Source organism: Pituophis catenifer, unplaced genomic scaffold, assembly GCF_029215685.1.
Source record: "Pituophis catenifer annectens isolate HBS135680 unplaced genomic scaffold, rPitCat1.0.hap2 SCAF_1, whole genome shotgun sequence".
Classification (NCBI taxonomy): domain Eukaryota; kingdom Metazoa; phylum Chordata; class Lepidosauria; order Squamata; family Colubridae; genus Pituophis; species Pituophis catenifer.
The window spans coordinates 161,492,899-161,510,150 of NW_027256881.1; the positions used below are offsets into that span (position 1 = coordinate 161,492,899).

The 17,252-nt window shown below is 39.9% G+C and overlaps 1 protein-coding gene across 2 annotated transcripts in view; it reads right to left on the reverse strand.

Moving 5' to 3' along the window:
• Positions 1 to 15,449, reverse strand: part of PTCHD4 (patched domain containing 4) — a 76,552-nt gene extending 61,103 nt beyond the window's left edge. Inside the window, exon 1 of one of the 2 annotated variants that reach the window (XM_070956727.1) lies at positions 15,036 to 15,449. In XM_070956727.1, the coding sequence (XP_070812828.1) occupies positions 15,036 to 15,410 (375 nt within the window). In that variant the 5' untranslated portion in view covers positions 15,411 to 15,449. Of the gene's footprint in view, positions 1 to 14,861 lie in introns of both variants that reach the window. The other variant, XM_070956726.1, reaches the window with a different exon arrangement.
• Positions 15,450 to 17,252: the final 1,803 nt, after the last annotated feature.

Consider the following 17,252-nt stretch of genomic DNA (forward strand, 5'->3'; position numbering starts at 1 on the left):
TTTCTCCAGTGCTTTATAATTGGACTATCTAAAAGAAAGTTATTATAGGCATTAATTCAACTTTGAAATAAGGTACAATATTTTAGGATGTCCATTTTATTTTAAATTATATCCCCATTGTATGGGAACTGACACCTGAACAAAGAAAGTGGATCCTTCATGCATATTTATAGCTAAAAGATTTATTTTTCAGCATTATAAAAATAGATTTATGGCCCTAAATACCTAAATACTGGTCTGCAGAGTTGGTGTTATTACCATGTTTTGAATAAATTATTTATAGACATAAATTAGCAGTAGAAGATTATAATGAAATATATGACTGCCATTAAAATGCATGAGTAGACCTGTATGGAAAAAAGCTTACTTTTGCCCTTTTTCATAATTTTGCTTATTGTTTACTGATATTTTTATTGTAATGTGGTTTGGTTTGTCAATGTCAGCCAGTTTATTGCAGTCTTAGGCTAGTAAAGTATGTCAATGAGTGATCTGTGAGCACCCATAAATATAAGATTTCAATGAATAATATTTCATACAAAATTAAAATACATCTATAAAATAACCTGGCAAGACCAGGATCAATGTCTAAGTTATGTGATAACATTCCATAAATTCCATAAAATGTGATATCATCTGAAATTAGAAAAATTTAATATTATATCTAAAGTTACATAAAATTGGATCATATTTAAAATGACATAAAATACATCTATATGGAAGGACCCCTGTCAGGGTCCAGCAGATCTTACATATTGCTTCACAAAACCTAGTCTTGTACAATGTAATGAATGACAGTTCTGTAGTTTTGTTTTATGCATTCAATTAATAAAAGTGTTTTTAAAGAAAAGGAATACCTATACAAATATGCTGGGCTATCTGGACAGTCACAAGGGGGCAGCCAGTGGTTTGCAGCGATATCTTATAGCAGTGATGGCAAAACTTTTTGGCACCGGGTGCCCAAACCAGGCGCATGCATGTGCGTTGGAGCGCCAGAAACCCAAAGACAACCTAGCCAGCGTACATGCACGCACCGGAAATCCAAGGACCAGATGGCCAGTGCGCGCATGTGCACCGGCCAGCTGGTTTTTGGGTTTCCAGCGCTCTAGCATGCATGAAGACCACCTGGTAAGCGCGCATGTGCACGCCAGAAACCAGGAGAGCAGCTGGCAATGGTGCAGGTGCCCACAGAGAGGGCTTTGTGTGCCACCTCTGGCACACGTGCCATAGGTTCGCCATCACAGTCTTATAGCCTAGAAAACACTATAGCCCACAAACAAACCAGATAACGAATACACCCACCTATGTTTTTAGAAAGCAGGTAAGAAAGCATACAAGTAATAATAAACAAATCAGGCAAGTAAGCTCATAAAGAGTATCACAGTTCCCTAGATGTTTTCTAATACCTGCTCCAGAGGCAGGGGCCACATCTTTCTGACTACGTAAGGATATTTCCCAATAAAGCACTGCATGGCAATCACCAAACATCAGTTTTTAAACGGCTTTTGGCACTTGTGTCAAGCTCAGTGGCATGCTCAAAAATAAATGTCATATTTAGAGCCCACTGCTTTGCAACAGTACAGCTTTCCATTTGAATAATGTTTAAAATTAACGAACTTTAAATGTGTTAAGTTTCTTTTCTTGGTGTAGCAGAGTTTGCCAAGCAGCATAGGAAGTGTCCGTGGGCACAGATTCTACAATGTATGTTTTAAATTGTCCCATTTAAACAAGTTTACAGGACACTGGAAAGAAAGAGAAGTAATTTAAAAATTACTGTGGAACTTACTGTCCTCATCATGAGATAATAGTATTTAATAAATATTGGAATATCTGCCTTGGATCCCATAAAAGTCATTTCATTGTGGTAAGGTGTCCCAATTTTGAAGACTGGTAAAATCAAGCAATATCTTTTGCAATAAGCTGGCTTTTAATTTCTTTTCCTTTTGAAAATTCCAGCTTCTGATATATGTGCTAAGTTAGATGTGATAAAATTGTCCCAGAAAAACTGAAGAAAAAATATCAAACAAGTTCATTTGTTACAGATTCATGCTGCAATATGTCAGTTCAATGATCAAGGAAAAAACACTCTGGAACCCATGAAGGAGAATTAAACGATTCTTGAAATGACATTTGAGAATCGGAGTTAAAGCTGAACATGCCAGCTCCATCACAAACAGTGGCAGTTCTGCTATATTGGCCAGATGTGGGAAACCTGCAGCTCACAGGCTACATTTTGAGGCCCGCAGAATTGGATAGCAAGCCCACCCAAAATAAGGTTTACGTACATGGAAACCTCAGCCTACCATTTCAGTGACATCATGGGCTTTGACTATTTGGCTGCCCCCAACAGAAACATAGACTATGAGCTCCAGCCATCCCTAAAATTGCCTCCACCAGCTGAATAACAGTGCTGGAAATAGACCTTCCTAAATGTATTTCTTTGGAAAGCCCATTTTAAATAGGGTTGCCCAGAAGTTTGAGGGAACTAGCTAAGTTTCCGTGATCTTCTTCCTCTTCCCAAATTTACTGAAATTGCTCAATACTAGTTCCATGAAAGACAGAGTAGCAATGGAGTCTTCCCAGTGCAGACGCCAGAGCATTTGATGCTAAACAGAAGTGCTTTAGATGTTAATCACAAGTAACAGCAAGAACAAAGAATCTTCTATCTAGAGAGGTGTCCCTGTCAGATCTTAGCAGAAAAACTACAGAATCCTGTATTACCTCAAAGGCCAGTTAATCCATTTCGTATGAGTTTTCTTATTTAAAAAAAAAAGCAATATGCTTTTTCAAAAAACAAAACAAAAACCTCAAAGCACCAACTGAGCTGTTTGCAAGAGAAAAATAGTGAATAAAAATTAAAAGGTAATGTTGCTTTGCAAATGACTAGATATATCCCTAAAGAGCTATCCCTATGAGGTATCATAGACATTCTTGCACAGAATATAATCCTCTGTTTCTAAACATAACAGAGCCTAAGTGATGAGATATGCATTATGTCACAATGCAAGTACATTCATAGATGTGTTGTGATTTACAAAGAAGAAGTGCTATAAAACATGGATGTATACTTCATCACTTACCCTTCTCCCCAGCCCCCTTCCTGCAGATGCCAATGGCACTGCACGATAAGTTAACAACATAATATATGAAGAAGTTCTGGTCAGTGTTTTAATCCATGAACAACCTTATTAAATCTTCAAACAAATTTCAGCTCATCACCTTCAAACATCTGGTACTGGCAATGCTTTCACTTTTTAAAGCCTTTGAATCAAAGGTGGCTTCTTTATTCAACATTACAATGAAAAAATAAAACACTACAATAATACAAACTAAAAAAAAAGAAAAAAATGAAAAGTATAGAAAATAAAAAATAGAAAGCAAAATGATAAGGAAACAAATAATATAGTAAAGAAAAAATATAAATAAATATATAAAATGATTTTTCCCCTTCATCACAACAAATAATGTATAAGCAATGTAACTTATCACCTTCTTTTAGGTGATGAACGAATGAATCTTTTCCCCATTTCTCGTATCCTATCTATAAACAAATCCTTAAAACCTTGTAGTCCTAGTCAGTAGAAATCCATTAAGAATTACCACAGATAACAACATAGCTATTTTAACCTTGAACAAATAAACCAGCTTTAGATTCCTTCCTTTTATTTTTAGCAATCTAGATCTATAATCTCTTCAATTAATGTCCTAGAACTTGATTTTTTAAATTTTACATCCCTTTTAATTAATGATCTAATTATTAAGACATCCACTGATATTATTTAGATATCCAGTGTAACATCTTTTCCCATATCATTCTTGTACCTATCATTTTTAAATCCACTTTTAAATCAGTTTCAATCTTGTCTAGTAAAGCTTGTTTCACTTCCATAACATCTTTTAAACAGCCTATGTATAGTGGTAGACCCTCTTAAAATTAACTTCTGGGCCTATTATTCACAGATACCCCTCAATATGTCCAATAAAATATTTTACTCCATGTATTAGTAAATCAAAATTAAGACTTCTTCTTTCCATTATAATCTTTAATGCCTTCTGATTCCCTCTAAGACCCAATATTCAAAGTGCAACAGCATTTTCCCATAGGAAGGATTCTTATAATTAATATCACAATCTCATTTCAAATCCATCAGTACCCTTAGCCCATTTGTAACTTTTCAAATCAATATTCTCATCAACCTTTTGCTGTATATTCAAAAAAAAAATTCCCTTAAATTTATATTTAAATTTTCTTGTGCAAATGATTGAAGAAAAGTCACCTGATATTGTAAAAATAATGTCATTCCAAAGGTTATTAATGGCTGAAGGACAGTTAGAAATAGATGAACCCTGTGTCTATAAAGGCACTGACTGTGGTTTGGGCAAGGATGGTGTTCCCTCATATCCTAGAGCTCTCAACCCACTGGAAATCACTGTTGCAGTCTCCTCATAAGGAGCAACTATCTGGAGTCCTCTCCATGTCCAGAGAGGAATCCTGAACTGGTCCACTTGCTGATTCTTCATTCTGTTCTACTTGTTGGCTCCGCTCTTGATGGAGCTGTCTTGGAAGTACTGAATCAAAAGTGACTTCTGAGTGTCTTCATTTCTGCCAACTTGAATGCTATGAACAAGGAGCAAAATTTCCAACTTGCTCCAAGTTGTACAACACAAATATTTTTCCTACTACTCTACCACAGGCTATTTGAAAGATGAGAGTGAAATCTTGTTCCTGAAGTTAACTGGAAAAATGGTTAAATGATGCACCACTGGAGGAAGGGAGGGAAGGAAGGAAAGGAGGGAAGGAGAAAAGCAGGAAAAATAATTAAAAATATGCAGGATTGAGCACTCCCATATAGGCTAGATCTAAAAAAAAAAAGATTACTTACTTACTTACTTACTTAATTTATGATTGATTGATAGATAGATAGATAGATAGAATTTAGAGACTGCCTGGACCTAGATAACTGTGGACAGCTCAGACAAAAAGGAAGAAACAATCAAATAGAAAAACAAATCATACACCTCCAGAAGGAAAAAAAAAACACACACCATACACATCAAGCAAAAGAAACCTTCAGGGTTCACAACCATCCTACTCCAGTTACTGTTGTTACTGTTGTTACTACATCCTGTTACTGGAGTGGTAATCGTACAGATCTCAGGGTGGAGGGAATTATTATTCCAGAGGCCCACAACTGAAAGAATCAGGGCAGTAAGAAAAGATTTTTTAGCTGCTTGTTGTATCTGCATGCATGTGCATTTTGACTCTTTGAAATATATATATTTGAATGCATATAAATATATACATAAATATATGCACACATATCTGCACACATCAAAGTATCTATGTCGAAGAAGACCCACCCAAGGGAAGGAAAGAGATTTTCTAGAAACATGGAAGGGCACAGTAGACTGCAATCTGAACAAAATCTTTTGCAATCTGTTACTAAAGCATTTCATTCCAGGTAGAACTTTCTTAAACCAATTTAGATTAAAAACAGCTTGAACAAAGACAAGAGCATCTTACAAACTACAGTAAATATGAAGACGTCTTTTTATTCCCAATAACAAATTGCTAATATTTTGACCCAGAGTTTTGATTTTTGTCTCAACTTGATATAACTTGTCTCAACTTTATTTAACAAATCAGGGGACCATACTTTTTCTTATTCTGATCATCTTTTCCTCCAAATTCATTTTTACTCTACCTTATTATTTATGTAAAATTCCTGAAAAGAATAATCAGATGTTCTGGCACACATTTATCAGCATTAATATATTCTGAATCCTGGCATGATCTGTACCAGTGTTTCTCATCCTTGGCAGCTCGAAGGCATGTGGACTCCTGGAATTCTTCAGCCAACTCCCATTGTGGGAGTTCAGGTTTCTTGCCAAGGTTGCGAAGCACTGATCTACACAATCAAAGTCTAGCAAAGGTAAACTGACTGCTTATGTTCTTTGGCTCTTTCCCTTGGCCATCTTGCATGAAGTATCTGATTTGATAAGTCCTGATAGAATCACCTTTGCTGGTAAGGTCAAAGGAGAAGGTGGAAGCAAACGGCACAGTGCGAACTTAGGTAGGGTTCCCCAGGTACATGGAAGACCAACAGACTAGAAGATAGAACTCCAAATTCAGAAGAGAAGAAATCAACAGTAAACCACCCATTTTCTCCAGGGGTGGGCTCTACTTACCTTTACTACCAGTTTGTAATGGGGCCGCACGCGCGCTCTTCTGCGCATGCGCAGAAGCATTTTGATGACATCAGGGTCGGTGGGCAGAGCCTCCACCAGTTTTACTACCAGTTCTATAGAACCAGTGCGAACCGGGGGCAACCCACCACTGGTTTTCTCACCCAGAGAGGTATATATCAACATGGCTATGTTTGGACAACTGTATCCACACTAAGCATTATAATGGGCCTATATGTGATTAAAAGGAAGGAGAGGCCTTTCCCCTAGCGTTATGTACCTATCTGAAACTGCCCTCGCTCCAGGGGTGAAATTCACCCAGTTCTATCTGACTCGGGCGAACTGGTAGTGGCGGCAGTGGAAGGCTCCGCCCATCAGCGCCGACATCATGACGTTGCTTTTTTGCAACATTTTAAGCCTCTGTGCATGCACAGAAGGCTTTGTGCATGTGCAGATGATAGCACGTGTGAGCGGAGCAAGCGCACACACAGGGCGCACACATTGGCGAACCAATACGGAAGGTAGGTGAATTTCATCCCTGCCTCGCTCCAGGATTTGCATTGAGTATTGATGTTCAGAGAGAAATCGAAATAGATATTCCTGTCTTTAAATTGAAGTGTTTGGCAAGATCCTCTTAGAAAAACAAACTGCAAATGAAAATACTGGAATAATTGAGTTTGGGTCCGTTATGTTTTCATAACAAAATGAAAATCTAGCAAAAAGACTAAGAGATTGCTTGCATTGGGGCAGGGTGATTTATGCTTTCCCTTTGGACTGTTTGACAGCTAGTTTTGCCCTACCAGTAGAAATTGGCAAGGTTTATTTTTCATTTGAAGATGAGAAAGCTGTTAATCAGTTTCTTTATTGCAGCATTACCTAGGAGTCTTCTCCAAGTACATTTCCCACAAGAATACTGGAGTATCCTGTTAAGTTGTCATATAATGTCTTCCCTTCTGTTCTTAGTCAGCTTTCACCATTGTGAATGTAACATTGGATTGTAATAAAGGATTCCTATAAGCTTTCTCAATCACATCCATTGTAGATGTGAACATCCATTTTCCTCACTGTTGCTCTTTTGCAAATACACATACAGACCCTTCCCCCCTCCCCCTCCCTCAAATGATTAGGTTTGGGAAGAAAGCCTCAAGAACCTGATCAAAACTGTTGGTTCTTCACTGTTCATGGACTTATTTGCAATAGGATCCTTGTCAGTTAACAAAATTGAAATATCCCCATCCACTCAACTCACTCAGTGATCCTGCTCTTTAGCAGCTCTTTAGCCTTTGCCAGATAGGAGTTAGTAGATCCAGACTCTGAGTTGGCAGAGAAGAAAGAAACAGGCTATTTTGCACGACCAGGTTTGTGAGACCATGCAAGGCATTAAATGATCAGTTACTGGTTTTATGTCAATATTATTGTGATTTTTATTGAATATCCTGCCTCAGGCACCAATCTCTCTTAGCCCATATCTAATGTCATCCTATTTTATCTATATATCTAACTTCTGAGACAATTTAGTGAAAATGACCTCATGGCTGAAAGAAGAATATAACTAAGGATTTTCTGGCCCAGATTTCTGGATTTTCTAGTCCTTCAACTATATTTTTTTATTTTATTTATTTTATTTCGGATTTATATACCGCACCTTCTCCCAAGGGACTCAGGGCGGTGTACAGCCAGATAAAAACATACAATACAAACATTAAAAACAATTAAAAGAATATATATTAATTTGGCCCCAGTTTAAAATGACAAACCAATTAAAAATTAAAAATTTAAAAATATGTTAAGCCAGCCTGGCTTGATGAAAAAAGAAAGTTTTAAGGGCACGGCGGAAGGCACCGAGGTCTTGGATTCTCCTTATCTCTGGGGGCAGCTGGTTCCATAGGGTAGGTGCCCCCACAGAGAAGGCCCTCCCCCTGGGGGTCACCAGCCTACATTGTTTGGCTGATGGCACCCCAGGGAGGCCCTCTCTGTGGGAGCGAACGGGTCGATGGTCGGTAGCAGCAGGCGGTCTCGAAGATAATTAGGTCCTATGCCATGGAGCGCTTTAAAGATGGTAACCAACAACTTGAAGCGCACCCGGAAGACCACTGGGAGCCACTCCACTGGTATATATACCCTACTGATTCTTAATCTCATATCATGCTTCATGTGGCTTGCAAGAATTTGGGAGGAAGAAAATGCTTCCTATTTCAGCTTGTTGCATTAATATTCTGAACTACCTGCACACATGATAACATCAGAAGCAATAAACTTGATTTGTTTTATAATCTTCTTTGCAAATTGGCTTTTCATGAGGCACAAAAAAGGCAGAGGCCTTTATAGGCATGGATATTTAGTTTCTAGAGCCCTTTCATGATTACATTTGAGGAAACTGATATCAAAAGCAATAGAAAATACCTCCATATTAAAGCTACTATAGTTTCTTTATCCTGTGGTTGTCCATAAATAAAACATTGGTTCTGGTGGCTCCAAAGATCAGATTGGTCTTGATTCTGTGGGTCTTCACAAAAATTTAGGAGATTAGTTCTGGGCTCAAGCCTGAGGCCTCACATATGTGAAGAAATCTGTTTCCTGGTTGTACTAATCAATATTTTTATAATTTCTCTTGCTGCTTTGGGCCTTATGTTTTTGTATATGTATATGTGTTTTTGCTTGCTTTAGTTTGCTAAAGTTTGGCAGCAGTTAGTTTGGATAGATGGATAGATAGATAGATAGATAGATAGATAGATAGATAGATAGGGAGGGAGGGAGGGAGGGAGGCAGGCAGGCAGGCAGGCAGGCAGGCAGGCATCTTTAGGAAGACCTGGTCATCAGATTTGACTAAATTTCTGTAAGGAGCATTTTACATTGCTGTGAGATTTAGTGAGTCTGTGTTTCTTTAGTCATTCACTCTTTTCCAATATGGCAGTGATTAGATTGTTGGACTAAGCCATTCACATAAGGTAGATCCAATGTTTTGGCCCAAAGCACTTTACAGAATGCTAATATGATAAAAATAGGTGTCTTTTAAGGAAGTTCCTCAGTTTGAGAAGCAAGCTAAAATCAAAAAGCAGTACTGTACATAAATAAATAAATATAAAATCTGTAATGTTTAAATAGAAGGAAAATATTGATTACTTGTACAGTGTATATAGTTCTAACTTTTTATTTTAAAACTAGCTGTCTCTTGACTAAACTCTGATTAATCCAGGCATTCTGATTTTGGGATGCCAATCTTTCTTCTGGAAGAAATAGGAAACAAAGTTTAATTCCCACACCTCATAGAATGATGAAATCAAGTTCTGAGAAAATGTATCTGGAATTCTGAAGGCACTACCAGCATCTCAGGGAAAAAAAAGAGACAAAATACAGTCATCTAGGTTCAAGAATTGCAGAGCTGTGCATCAAATTCATCTCTGTTTTCAGCAGGGAGCACGATATATCTATTAGACTGGATATACTGAAGAAGACCCAGTGGCATCTGAAAGGGAATACATATTCAAAAGAGGCAGGACTTGATTGCAAGCTGCTTAGACTGCCATCTTGATGTTTTTTACATCTCTCTCCATGAATGTCATTGGAGAAGATTTGTACAACTTATCTACAGTTTCAGAAATTTTATTTTAATGTAGACAACATTTCAAAAAGAATCCTGAGGTAAAATCTCATTCAAGTTTAACAGACTACAAAACTTTATAGATTTTAGATAGATAGGCACACAGGCTCCAGAAAAAACTAAGGACAGTTAGATATATTAATGTTAATATCATTGTTTATACCTAGGAGCTTCTTCTGGGTAGTAGGATAAAGACAAACACATGTTGCATTTTCTGAGGAATGTATTCATTTTTCTAAAACAATAATTAAACATAAATGGAAGTGTCAAACTATTTTCTAGGGGCATTTATACCCATTGCAATGGGTATAAAATTCTGATGTCCACAATGATCCCTACTCAGGTGGGTGGAATTATTCAATCCATTTTTCATGTTTATGCTCTTAATTATGGAAAGATTTCCTTTTTATTAATAAACTATTTACTTAATCCTACATTCTTGCAAGATGCCACCAATTTTCTTGCCATCATCAACTTTTTTTTATTTTTTTATTTTCTATTTTTTTTTCTGTCTTTGTATCTGCTGTCTTGTCCTTTCCTTTCCTTTCCTTTCCTTTCCTTTCCTTTCCTTTCCTTTCCTTTCCTTTTTCTTCCCTTTCCCTTTCCTCCCCTTCCCTCCCGTCCCCTCCCCTTCCCTCACAAAAAGTTCTGAATAGATACTATACTAGCTTATTGTGGTACTGTATTAATTTAATTTAATTAATTTAATTAATTCAATTTATATGTCGCCCCTCTCCGAAGACTCAGGGCGGCTCACAATACATTTAAAAAAATCATTATAAAAAGCATTTAAAAATTAAAAAACATTAAAAACATTAAAAACTCATTCACGCCATTCATGGCCGGATCTCACCAGATCACAAGAGCGAGATCAACGGCCCCAGCCCTGCCAGAAAAGCCAGGTCTTCACTGCTTTTCAGAAGGCCAATAGGGTGGGGATGGTCTGGACCTCAGGAGTTTCTGACTTACAGATTGTGTGAATTCAGACACAATGTTATAATTATAAAGATAACTAAATCCCAAGCACTCTTAAGCTTTATAATTACAAAACTGTGTCTGAATTCACACAATATGTAAATCCGAAGCAAATAAATCATGGCTTAGTATGTGATGTAAACTCTTCCAACAGTGATTTTATCAAAACATGGTTAAACTATTTATTTTGTTTATTTGATTTCTACAGCCGCCCATCTCAACAAATGACTCTAGCTAAGTATGATGTACAAATTGAGTCTCTGAGCACAGATGCAACTCTTGCAGAATTGGAGTAAAATGTTTCCACCTAGTGGTTGTGTTTCAGCTGAAACCAAGCTTTCAATCACTCTTCAAAGATATATAACATAGAAAACTTATATGATAACATCACTACAGATACTGTTATGAATAATGTAACTCTATTTAATATACTTTTGAGAGACAATTGCTATGTAGTTATAACTATATATAAGTATTATAGCAGTAATCCTAAATGCCATCAATTGGTCAGGACATTTCTGTTCAGGAAAGGCCACAGCTGCATATCAGCTCCATTTCAAAAAGACCACCTAAGCTTCTGATAACATCATTTTCCAGAAGCACGTCCAAAGTATGAATCCAATCATTTAGGAGTCTATAACCCCCATATATAAACAATCTCCCTACCCAAATAAACCAATTAATGAGAGCAGGGAATAAGTAATCTTCAGGTGCTTTGGACAAGAAGGTAGGACAAGAAGTAACAGATATGGTAGAAATTTATCAAGAAGAGACCCAACAGAGAATTAAGGAGAAATTTCCTGACAGTGAGAACAATCAATCAGTGGAATGGTTGCCTTCAGAAGTTGTGGGTGCTCCCTCACTGGAGGCTTTTAAGAAAAGATTGAACAACCATTTGATTAAAATGATATAGTATGTCATGCTTGAGCAAGGGGTTGGACTAGAAGACCTCCAAAATCCCTTCCAACTCTGTTATTCTGTTACTTATTGGGTATAGATCCAAAACTGATCAAAACACAAAACATAACATAACTTCTGGAATCAGGTCATTAAGTCGAAACAACCACTGGAACATCATGCTTATTTTTCTCAATTTAAAGAATCTAGTGAGACAGATATCTTGATTTTAGAATCTACAACATGATGCCCCGAAGTGCCAATGGTTCTTGGGGCTCAGAAGGTTCTTCATCCTGCCTAATTTTTAAAAAATCTGTTTAATTTTAAGATGGGAAGTTGGCATGCTGCATGACATACAGCAACTCTCCAGTATAATTTTTATTTCCAAGAATGCATCTAAGTCCGTGATGGCGAACCTATGGCACTTGATGTGCGTCATCACCAGCTGCTTTTCTAGTTGCATGCACACCGGCCAGCTAATCTTCGTGCATGCCGGAGCCCCGGAAACCCGAAGAACAGCTGGCCAGTGTGCATGCGTGTGCTTGCCACCTGGTCTTTGGGTTTCTGGTACTCCGGCACACGCGAAGTCCAGCTGGTGCATTGGAAACCCATAGACCAGGTGGCCTGCTCACACATGTGGACCGGCCAGCTGGTCTCAGAGTTTCCGGGGCGCTGGTGCACGCATGCACGCACACGCGTACCGGTTTGGGCACTCAGTGCCGAAAAGGTTCGCCATCACTGTTCTAGGTGCCATGCAGCAGTCCATGTTTTTAAAAGAATACCCGCGTACCTAGAAAAAAAAGAAAGAGAGCCTATCATTGTTCAGCCATTACTCAATTCCAAGTAGGGATAATTGCATGTTACTATTGTTTATTCCAATCCCCAAGTAAAGTCTTATTTCTAGTTACACAATCCCTTTTCCAGTCACTCGGTATTCCCATCTCTCATAACGAATAATGTACTTCTGCTTAACTGGATATTTCTAGCTATTACAAGGATAATGATGTGTGTGGTGTGATAATCTAAATAATTCAAAGTATCTTGTCCACATTTATGGGTTTTATTTGCAATCCTAATGGTTTCATTTCAAAGATTGTTAATCTTTCTACTTCATGTCAAAGATTCATTATTTAATGCTCCACATGTTTTGCAAACATTTAATGTGCTTCTGAAAGCTCTTAAACTTCTTCCTATTTGCCAAACTGACATGGATGATTCTCTAAGGATCCAATGGTGACTGAAGTATTGATTTGCTATCATTACTATAGATTAGACACCAAGGCATTTCTGTGAGGCCACATTTCACCAAATGTCACCATTCTTCAGTGACAGAGTTTGCTGGAAGAATAAGGTGTCTCTGCGTTATCCAGCCAGAATGCATGCTTATGATCCCGTGGGTTAATTGCTCAAGTAATGTCTGTAATCCAAACTCCTAGACTTCATCAGGTGCCACCAACATCAGTCAAACTTTCACCAAAGCCCTCAAAAATCTTTACACTCCCTCACCATTTTCTTCTCACCCAATCAAGAATGAAAAGTGTGATCTGCCTTATAGCTGATGAAATACTGGAACAGTTCTATGGTTCAGATTCAAATGCAAAAAGTAGCCAGCTTTGTCCTGACCATTTTATAACTATGGTCTGCCAAAAAAAAAAAAAAAAATCCCCAAGGATAAAAAAAAGTAACTGCAGTAGTTATCTATTAGTTTTTGAAGTTAACATTCTTCTGCTTAGCAAAGATGAGTGAGTAATTAGTAGTTAGAAACAAGCATATTATGTTCTAGAACCCTCAGTTTTAGCATAAAGAGCAAAATCCATTTCATATGTTAATTGTTCCTCTCAAAGGAACTAATTTACGTGAAATAAAATGCACAAATATTGCCATAACAGTGTGACACTTTGCTACCCTTTAAAATACGTATCCATTTCCTGAGTGAACTTTATTTCCTACCATAAGACAATTTTCTACTTGGAAAAAATAGTAAATGAAATGGCATTGTCCAGACAAGGTCAATACTGAGAACTCCCAAGGGCAATAATGGAGAGAGTTACACTGCACAATCCTATATGTGTTACTTGGAAGTAAATCAGAATGAGTTTAATGAAGTTTATATCCGAGAAAAATATGAATAAGAACATCTATGACCAAATAGCATCATTAATATCAATGAAATAAAACCAGCTTTCATTGGACTATGCCCAGCAAATGTCCAGAGACATATCGGATCTTCAACTAGTGGATTAAGAACTGTGCTAGTCTAAGAGAGGACTGCCATAAAACACACAAGAAAACAAAGTTTGAGCTGCAGATAAAGCTAAATCTGTAATAGCATAAAGTTATATTATTGTAAGTTTTTTTGATACAATCAATGATTGTGCTATTACCTAAATTATTTGTAAATTAGAACACATCCTATCAATACTGAAGATAATTAAAAGTTTGCATTCTTTGCTAGTATTCAAGGTAAGGCCACAATACTACCTCACTAATATTGATGATAAGGCATCTAACAATAGTCAACGTTTTGGGTTATACCCAAATTCTATTTGCTGCGCAAAGTATCGGCCTTTGAAATGTCTTTCAGGAAGCATCCACTCCAGAGAAATTCTATTGTGCCAGGAGGAAACAGCCATTTAAAAAATATTTTAAAAAATAACATAGACTAACTTGCTAACTGGACAGAAATAATTCCACCCCTCTTCATTTTGCTTTCCTCCAACTAGGCTGCACTGGCGGCTCAATCCAAGTTTCAACTCCATTGTAAGACTCCTAATTTTCACCCTGGACTGGCTGCTCAGCCTTGAGCAGGAAGCTCCTAGAATCACTGCAATTAGCTCATTATAGGGTTGGTTTATTATCCAGCATCTGTCAAAAGAATCCCTTCTGGTCTAAGTTAAAGATGCTCTCATGCCAAAGGCAGTTTTTGCTGGGAGCAAGAGGTTGCATTTTTCTACACAACTTCTGCACTCCAAGCCCAGGCTGCTGCTCTTGCTTGTACTGATGACTTCTGAACTGCTCCATTTCCCTCTTCCAGCCCCCTTCCTCTCCCACAGAATCCCCAGTTAAAATCATGCCCTTGCTATCTCTTATTGTTTAAACAACAACAACAACAACAGATACAACATCAATGCTTCTCTTTGCTGCTGAGGACAAGAAATGAAGTGCTGTTTCTTTAATCGGCAAAAGCATGCAATTAAGAGCATACCTTTAATTTAGTGTTGGGATAGCTCACTTGCACCCTGGCAGTTGTCTTATTGGAGAGGGCAGCCTGCCTCAGATCCTCTAGCACTGAAATTATATCATCCAGCACGCATTTCTTATCCTGATTTCTCAACACACACAGATGGGAAAAAGTATAATTATAGCCTTTGTGGTTCACCTTCATTTCCAGCACGGTTCGGTGGATCTGCAGCAGCCCTTCAGCCTGGTGCAAAATATTGCCCCCGGGCTTGGCGAGGAGGATCACCCGGCCATACCTCCCCGGGGTGTGCAAGTCCGAATAGAGATGGCTTTTGGAGCGGTCGAGGGGGAAAAGGCTGTTGGCCAAGCTCCTCTCGATCTTGGCCAAGCTGTGACTCGGGGCCACTAGGAGCTCCAGGTCCATTTCAGGCTGGAAGCGGTTGAGGACGCTGAAGCCGAAGATGATGGTCAGGACTGCGGGCACGGTGAGGAAGAAGACAGGATGCCGACTGACGAATAAGCCCAGTTGGTGGCAGAACGACCGGAGCCCTCTGTGGATCACCTGCCGCAGCATCCTCCTCCTCCTCCCGAGCCAGCTTGCGGATGCTCCCGGCCGTCTTCTTCGAAAGCACGGGGGACATCGGGAGCTAAGTGGCCTGACGAGCCCCGCTGCCTGCCTCGGACTTTCGCGCTCACTCGCTCTCTCGCTCGCTCGCCCGCTGGCTCTTCCTTCCTCTCCCTCTACTACCCGCTTAAAACACTGCAGCAAGTTGCAGCAAGATGACCAAATATTGATCAATTGGGGGGGGGGGTGCGCGCGTGCGGGGCTACGGGGTGAAGGGGGGGCAGAGGAGGGGGTTCCCTCGGGCTTCCCTCTCCCCCCCTCCCCTTCTCAGCCTTTCAGCCCCGCTTCACTCGCGATCCTCCGGAGGCAGCTCCGGGCTGCTGCGGCGGCGCCAAGGCCCCCTTGTCCTCACCCCTCGCGCCTTCCTGGCGCTCTCGTGCAAAGCCCTCCGAAGCGAGGTGGGCGGCGGCATTTCAGGAGTGTCGCGGAGCTCTCGGCTGCTTTGAAGTTTAAGCGCCGGGCGAGCCGGCGAGGCTCCTGGAAGGAGGAGGAGGAGGAGGAGGCTGCGCCTGACCCAGCCTTCCCCTTAAAAAGGCGGCGCGGGAACCCCCTGCCTACCTGAGGGTAGCCCGGCCTCTTTGGCTGTCGGGCGGACGGGAAGCAACCGAGCAGGAAGGCGAGAACGGGAAAGAAAGATGAGGCTGCGGCGTAACTCAGCCGGCTCATTGTCTCTCGCGCCCGCCCTTCTTCTGGCGGGAGCGATGCAGCGCCCGAGAGCTGCGGCTCCGGCTTCGGCAAGGCGCCGCCTTCGCCTTCGCCTCCCTTTCTGTCCTGCTTCCCCGCCAGGATCGGGCCTGTGGCTAGCCGAACGGGTGTCCCTTCCAGCCGCGCCTTTTGGCCCCGGAAAGAGGTTTAGGCGACGGAGCCGGGGAAGAGAAGAGAGGAAATGGTGAGAAGGTTCAACCGCTCTCGCCTAAGCTTCGGGCTTGACTACTGTAAGGAGCTGAGGGTGGGACTGCCCTTGATCCTGTGCTGAAGCGCTCTTGCTTCTTGCCTTCAGGCGCCAAGTACGTGGCCGACGATCTTCCAGGAGAACTGGCTGCCCAGAGGCTTCCGGGTTCAAGGCGGAGCGCTCCTTACGGACTCAGCCAAGAGCCTCCTGTCTCACCTGCCCACCTCATGCCAGCTGCTGGTCCATCAAAAGATCTGCTCGGGAATCCATCTTTGAAGGCTTTTCAGCAGCTTTGCACCAATACCCTGAGGCGGACATTACACACACACACACACACACACACCCCAAACACCATGCACAAAATCAGACACTAGAGTGCAAAATACACCTTTTTTTTCTGGGACTACAGTCTTTCTTTCTTTCTTTCTTTCTTTCTTTCTTTCTTTCTTTCTTTCTTTCTTTCTTTCTTTCTTTCTTTCTTTCTTTCTCTGCCATTCTATTCTTTGGCTGTTTCAATTTGGAACATTTTCCCATAATTTTTTTACTGTAGGCTATTTCAAGAATTTCAAGACAGCTAATAAAGGACTTTTTATAACAGTAGCATCGTGAGTTGGTCAGAATAAGGTACACTCACACACTCCTACCATCATATCATGTCTAGACCAAAAACCTGTCACACTGTTTACCAAGACATTTAAATTTCACAAGGTTAATAGCTTTTAAAAATAGTTTATAAACCAAATGGCTATAAGTATATCAGAGATTCTCATCTGCCAGATGTCTGTGTTCCTATCTAGTTTCAACCCCCTTCCTCTAGTTTTGATACGGGCTTTCCTTTGGACAAGAAATATCTTCAGAGTAACCCACCACTGTCCATTGCCCTCCCAGAGTCACAGATG